This window comes from Penaeus japonicus, unplaced genomic scaffold (genome assembly GCF_977035675.1).
Source record: "Penaeus japonicus unplaced genomic scaffold, GWHDUDI00000001_assembly GWHDUDI00000042, whole genome shotgun sequence".
Lineage (NCBI taxonomy): Eukaryota > Metazoa > Arthropoda > Malacostraca > Decapoda > Penaeidae > Penaeus > Penaeus japonicus.
Genome location: NW_028234444.1, coordinates 20,619,862 through 20,627,361, shown reverse-complemented (window position 1 = coordinate 20,627,361; position 7,500 = coordinate 20,619,862). Strand labels below are relative to the sequence as shown.

The 7,500-nt window shown below is 34.8% G+C and overlaps 2 protein-coding genes across 3 annotated transcripts in view; one reads left to right on the top strand and one right to left on the bottom strand.

Moving 5' to 3' along the window:
- The window catches only part of Etfb (Electron transfer flavoprotein beta subunit), an 11,093-nt gene that overhangs the window by 19 nt on the left and 3,574 nt on the right, over positions 1 to 7,500 (bottom strand). Inside the window, 5 exon segments of the mRNA XM_086534869.1 lie at positions 1 to 144; positions 439 to 629; positions 1,242 to 1,382; positions 1,864 to 2,100; positions 2,355 to 2,428. The exon segment at positions 1 to 144 is cut by the window's left edge and continues 19 nt beyond it. Of these exon segments, the coding sequence (XP_086390995.1) occupies positions 468 to 629; positions 1,242 to 1,382; positions 1,864 to 2,100; positions 2,355 to 2,428 (614 nt within the window). The 3' untranslated portion in view covers positions 1 to 144; positions 439 to 467.
- Positions 5,438 to 7,500, top strand: part of PTPMT1 (protein tyrosine phosphatase, mitochondrial 1) — a 21,453-nt gene continuing 19,390 nt past the window's right edge. Inside the window, exon 1 of one of the 2 annotated variants that reach the window (XM_043026201.2) lies at positions 5,438 to 5,577. Coding sequence is in view for 1 of the 2 variants with exons in the window: in XM_043026199.2 (XP_042882133.1) it covers positions 5,656 to 5,675 (20 nt within the window). In the remaining variant the exon portion in view is untranslated. Of the gene's footprint in view, positions 5,676 to 7,500 lie in introns of both variants that reach the window. The other variant, XM_043026199.2, reaches the window with a different exon arrangement.

The following is a 7,500-nucleotide window of genomic DNA, read 5'->3' as shown; positions in this document are numbered from 1 at the left end:
TCTTATGTACACTACAAAAATTACACTTGGTTAGTTTGTGGTTTCCCCGAATGAAAAAAAGAAACTTTTAACTTTAAATTGCATTGATAAGTGACTCATTCTCACACTTACAATTAATACAAACACCTAAATTCAATCAACAGCCTGTAAAAAGAAAGAAAAAAAAAGTATTAAAAAAAAGAAAATATATATACATGGAAGACCTATATCTGCCAGTAAAGCAGCAGATAATTACAAGAAATAATAGCAGTTATGACAATAATAGTAACAACTTAAAGTAAATTTTATTCATTCTTTCATTAGTACAACAAATGGTGACAAATTTACACAATTTAATATAATAAGGCTTCTTAGTCATAGTATTTCAAGTCAGCGAAATCCACCAAAATCCAAGTCGAAGTACCTGTACAAATAAATGGCACGGTGCAACCTACTTACTCCACTTCCGAAATCTAAGGACAGTCCAATCAGATGCGTCCCGTCTCCTTGAGCTTAGTCACAAGGGAGTCTACGTCATCCACCTTGATTCCTGCCTCTCTCACGGGAGGGTCGAGCACCTCCACGACTTCCAGGTGATGTTCAACATCCACATCAGGTCGCCGCGTCATCTCTGATCTTCTCTTCTGCTTCTCAATACCCCCTTAGGTGAGGAAGGCTTTCAGAGAGGAGAGGAGTGTGATAAGGATACAAGCGTGGATGACTTGTGTACCTGATTATCAAGAAGGCTTTTGGCACTCTCCTCATTTACAAGATTTAGTGCATTTATAATATCAAATATAATCCTAAAAAAGGCAAAAATATTATATTAGGGTGGTAGGAGAGAGGGAGGGGGAGAAAAGGAGGAAGAAGAAGAAAACGGAGGAGAAGGAGAGAAAAGGAGGGAGGGAGAGAGGGAGAGAGAGAAAAGGAGAGAGGGAGAGAGAGAAAAGGAGGGAGGGAGAGAGGGAGAGAGAGAGAAAAGGAGGGAGGGAGAGAGGGAGAGAGAGAGAAAAGGAGGGAGGGAGAGAGAGAAAAGGAGGGAAAGGATAGGATAGAGAAAAAGGAGGGAGGAGAGAGGAGAGAGGAGAAAAGAGAGGAGATAGGAGAAGAGAAGAGGAGGAGAAAGAGAAGAGAAAAGGAGGAGGAGAGAGAAAAAAGAGGACGAGAAGATGAAAGAGAGAGAGAAACATATTACAATATTCAACCTGGCAGTCAATCTGATAGGAGCTTCAACTCCCCCATAATGATTACAGTTCACATACCATGATGTTGGGGAGTGTGGCATAACGAGGCTCATTTAGTCGCAGATCAGCTGAAACAACAGCAGGTAACTTCACCTTGATGGTCTCCAGTCCACCATCAATTTCTCGGGTCACTTCCAACTCACCGTTCGTCTTCTTAATCTAGAAAAAGATCAAGTTTGTGGTTGGAGATTAGTTATGATCTTCAGTGGTCTCTCCAGGTATAAGGTGATCAGATTTCCCCTCCACCTGTTCTAGTAACCATGAAAGTAAAAGGAATATGATTCATATAGAACAAAGGATTTAGTTTATCATTCACTAGTGAAACACATTTTTGTAGAGGACTACAACATTTAAGGGAAGTTCTTAAACTTTTAACCCATTGATAGCAGATGGCATGATTTGCTGTCAAGGCAGCATCGGTCATAAACACGGATGGCATTGTGCCATACCATGTACAGCCGCCAAATGATAGTCTACATATTTTATTAAAACCGTGACCAATGGGTTAATTTATGAAAAAAATAATGAAATAAAATAATGAAAAAAACTTTCCCGCATGAAAAACTTATCACTCTGAAACCAGTCCTCAATTTTAATGGAATACAACATCCACCCGTCTCACTCTAGCATCCAAACTCACTTCAGAAGCGAAGGTCGCCTGAGGCCAATTGAGGAGAGACGCCGTCATCTGAGCCGTGGCGTTGGTGTCGTCATCGATGGCCTGCTTCCCTACGATCAGCAGGTCTCCCTGTTCCTTCTCCACGAGCTTTGCCAAAATCTTGGACACATGGAGGGGTTCAAGCTTCTCCATCTCCTTGGCTGGCACCTCCACGTGAATGCCACGGTCGGCACCCATGGCCAAGGCAGTCCTGATGGTCTCCTGAAAACAGATACAGAGAGTGAAGATAAAGAAATACACACGCACGCATGCACACATTCAATATCATAAAACATATCATAAGAAAGTATTGATGAGAATTGAGACAAAATTTTTGTTTAAATCACAATTTGACAAAGTCAGCACCCCTAACAACTTGCTCAACAGGTGCACTATCAGTTCAAAACTTCACAGAAAAACGTACAAAAACACAAAAACAAACACGAATAACCATAATTCCGCTCGGTATCCACCTCAACCTAGCCTTGTAGTCCACATGATACGGCAATCACCTCCTTGGCGATCTTCTTCTCCTTCAGACGGACGGCTTCTTCAATTGCAATCTCGTCGAAGGGGTTCAATCCGATCTTGACCCCATCTGCACCCACCCCACAACTTGTCGGGACGGACGCGAATCTGTGATTTTAAGACTTGCCTTAACAGAAGTTGAAATTTGATTTTACGCCAGTTCTAACAAAATATCTGGATATGATTCATTCTTCTGTCTTTCTTTTCCTGGTTGTGTGTTGTATTTTTGGTTGTTAATGCATCCACTTGTAAAATAATCTATACATCACCATGCTGTATTATAACAAATTATTGGTTAACCTCCAAAAATGAGTCCCTGATCAGTAACCAATGCTAACCATTTTCCAAATTGTTCTATATTTTGCTTATCAAAATTATCAAAAACATTCAGATTAAAAAAAGGAAGATTCTGAATACTAACATAAACTGCATTAAAAATATGAACAATTTACAAGGTCATACCTATACACCACAGGCAGTCCATGTTAAAAAAAAAAAAAAAAAAAAAAAGTAATATGAAACCTTTTCCTTTCTCATCAGGTGAAACAGATCTTGAAAAATGCTCACCAAACCAACCTTCAAGAAACAAGAGAGACTAAGACAGGAAAGGAAAGACCCACAAACCTCAATGAAAAAAACAACAGAAATCAACAAAACTATTTGCATCAATGAAATTCCTGTCCTTGGTACCAATGAAATCATAAATATTTGAACTCACGACTACATCACGTCTGAAACTAAAGGTTAAATGTAAGGAATCCACACAACACAAAAAAAAGAAGAAGCTAAGCCATAAACAATACAACACAACCCTACTCCTGAATTAATTTTCTCAATGGATTCATTCTCATGTAATTTTGATTACAATATTACCCAATGTTTGCATTTTAAAATGTTTTGAATATCTGACAACAATAAAATTTTATTTTTCTTTTCATAGGCCCTATATATTGAGATGATTTCACATGTCCTGGGTCTTTCAATAAATTTCACCTTCGTTAACAATCCTCCTCAAAAAAACAATAATATACAAATGAAAATTTGCCACAGAATCCTTAGAATCCCCAACGTTACTAAATAGAAAAAAATAAAAAATATATTCCTTGATTTTCAAAGCTTTAAATAAAATAAAACTAATTGTAATAAAACTACTTGACAGAGCAGCAAAACCAAATTTGAAAGAATTTGTTGCATCAAGAAGCAACTTCAAAACAGTATCGTTTCACCATTTTGTTTCTACCATTACAAGTATTAGAAGGCATTTATAGTAAGTACAGTACCTCTCCATCATAAACACCTCTCACTTTCATTTGCCACATGATAGATAGTGGTAAAAGTGAACAAGCAATGTGGTGGTAATGCAACTAGCTAAAAGAACAGAAAACTGGGAAAGATTATGTTAGATGTTTGTTCATATCCTGTATCTGCATCGAGTCGTAAAGTTATAGTACTGGTAGTCTGGTTGTAGTTCCTACCAACTTACATCATCCATTACCAACACAGAATAAATATATATCATTCAAATAATTTTTCTAATGTATGACTATCTCATTCCTGTTATCCTTTTAGCATCTATGTTGCTCTTGACATTTACTTGAGTCCTCATACCTCAATCAGAGCAAAACTGAACTTGTGACAGTGATGGATTTATACATATGATAATCTACAATATAATACATTTTGCAGGTACATGAATGAATTTCAAATTAGTTATGCAAGATGACTATGCAACAAGGCATTACTCTATAAGTATTCCTGACTGGATGATGGTCAACTAGATATTATCTGAAGTGAAATTACAAAAAAAAAAAAATATAATAATAATAATACACAAATCATAAGATAACCATCTTTAATAAAATCAATTCCATCAAAGACTTTAAACAATAACTTCCAAAATAATAACACCAAACAAGTTATATATAACAAAATAACAAAAGTACCCAGAACATGCCTTAATATACCCAAAAACATCTTTATCTTAAGCTACAAACTTCCTAATATATAATTTCCTTGACCTTCAGTCCCAAAGCCGTTAATCCTATCATGCAATTGAAAGCCAGAAAGTGTTATCAGAAATTATATATATAATCGTGGGAACACATTGAAAAAATCAACAGCTGATAAGACAGCAACTGAATTTCCTTTTCAGTAAGGAATAATTACTCTATTTAATTACTTCTTGTTGATGTGTGGTGAAAACTTAATCTGTAAGTTGTTTATTCTTTTATTTCTGAAATGTGTTGATATGTTAATAATTTATTAAATGTCCTTTAAAGGTAACTTGATGTTCTACTTAGGCTACAAGTTACAATGAATTGCTTTTCCAACAGAACTAATCGTAATTACGGATACGTCTGATTACGTCATGAATGACAATGTACCTTTTCTCCCACATATTCAATAAGAAAAAAGAAAAAACAAAAAAAAGATAAGAAAAAGTAAGTAGTTCTACGTCTCTTCGCCGACCACACTCAGACCTCCATATCTCCCGACTTTTCTCAATCCCTTATTCCTTCCCTCCGCTTTCTCTACTTCCCCTTTTATTCTCCCTTCCCTTCGCTCACCTTCACTGGCATAATCGATCACCCTCTTGCACCCAACGAGGACTTTGAGAGACATTTTTTCAGGCGGAGAAGGAACGAAATCACAGGTCTTCCTCGTTGGACGCTCCGGCGGCGACTGAGCGAGCGAGTGAGTGGGAATTGTGTAATGGTTGAGTTCTTTTATTTTTTTTTGTTTTTTGGGGTCTGTTCTTGGGGGAGGGTTGGGTGTTTATTCAGGGGGGGTGATTTTTGTCGGTTTTTCTTGTATTCATAGAGGTGTTTGATGGATATGTAGTTTTTTTGTTCGGAGGTTTGGTGTTTGGTGTTTGGAAATGCCTTTTGGCTACAGGTATATATATATCTCGATATTAATTGGTTTAAGTTCCATAACGACAATATTCCATACGTCATCCGCATATGGACAAGAAGCGTATTAGATAAAGCCCAAAATCATATATTTCACAGATGAGGAAATCGAAGTCAAAGCCCCAGAACCCGAACGCGTGTCGGCATTTCCATGGTAACAGTTACGCCGAAAACAGCTGATCCGCCGACCCGCCCGACAGGTCTTCCTTCCAGCTGATCTTATCGTGAAATATTCGCCCCAAAAGACGCTTAAGTGGTTAGAAAATAATGGATCCATCTCGGTGAAGGCCTCTAGCACGTGTCTTGTCGGTCGTCTACTTATTTTGCATGCTGGATGAGCTCTAATTCCCCAGAGTAAGTCTTCGGTGCTGGAGTTCCCGTGTCTTCTGAGGTCATTATGATTTTGCTGGAGTTTCCGGTGTTGGCTCGGGATTATTTTTAATGGATTTGGAGGGTCAATAGGCAGAGGGATAGGACTGTATCGCAATTCTACTTGGGGAAAATGCTATAATCTCTTAACATAATGGTATGCTTTACGCCAGAAGATAATTGCTGAATATTGCTTTCCTAACAATTACCTTTTGTTGATCTACAGTTGAGAGATCATTATATCAAATGGTGAATTTAGATTTAATTCCATTCGCTTTTATGTACCTTTAGACAGCTTTATAGTAAGCTTGCGAAACATGTTAAACTACCATTAATTTAGCCTATAGTCATGTCAGCCTGCCTGTATGTTCAGGTCAGTAAATGTTATTGACATACCTGTAGTGACTTTGAAACAGATTTTTGCTCATGATTATATTAATTGTATTCTATCCAAATCCACTCAGAATTTTTTTGTGATTAGAGCCATTACTGTGAGAAGCTTTTCCCCCCTTAACCCTTTGGCCGCGGTATTTTTTAATAAGTTTATACAGCCTTATGTCGGTATTATCACACATGGCCCGGCCCATCTGCATCTAGGCCTATTGCTTGTCTTGACGGCAAATAATGCCATCCATGACCAGTGGGTTAAAGGCTGATAAATGACGACACCAATTGGGCAGTCAGATTCAAATCTTGGCAGTCATATTGGATGTACCCATAGCCACGTATTACTACGTAATTATCCATGACTAATCTCAATAAGCAGATATTATTGTGATAAATATATATGATGTATGAATGAGAGAATAACTTCACAATATGAGAGATATGCTTTCGCATTTATATTAGATCATTACTAAAATTCCATGTGATTGATATAAGGATTTAATAAAGATATATCAGTCATATTTTTTATGCTGTGAAGTTATTTGGTCTAATTCGTACTTTGTCTAATAATCTCAATTTTAGTGCCCACTTGATGCCATTCGGTACCATTTACCCGTATTCATTACTTGATCAACTAACGTAAACAAAGAAAAACCGAAGGGAACTAAACAATCACAAATGCACATGAATGACACCGGTTTCCGTCCTACCTCTCGCACAAGTCATCTGAGTGGCTCATTTTCCTTATTCCTTCTCTCCTTTTTCACACTTCCCCGTTTTCCCAATTATCCAACTCATACACATATACATATACATATATATATACATATACATATACATATACATATACATATACATATACATATACATATACATATACATATACATATATATATATATATATATATATTATATATATATATATATTTTAATATATAATATATAAATATACATATACATATATTACATATTTTTAATATATATATATATAATATAATATATAACATATATATACATATATATATATATATATTATATTATATATATATATATATATATCCATTATATATATATATATATATATATATATTTATATATAAATGTATTTATATATAAATATATATATACATATATATTTATATTATACAATATTATAAATAATCATATATATAAATATATACATATATATACATATTATACATATAATATATATACATATATATATATATATATGGTATATATATATATATATATTATGTATATAAATATATATTTATGTATAAAAAATAATATATTATGTATATAAATATATTATATATATTAATATATGTATATAAAAAAAAAAAATATATATATATTTTATATATATATATATATATATATATTATATAAATAAATTTTTTATATATTATAATATATATTA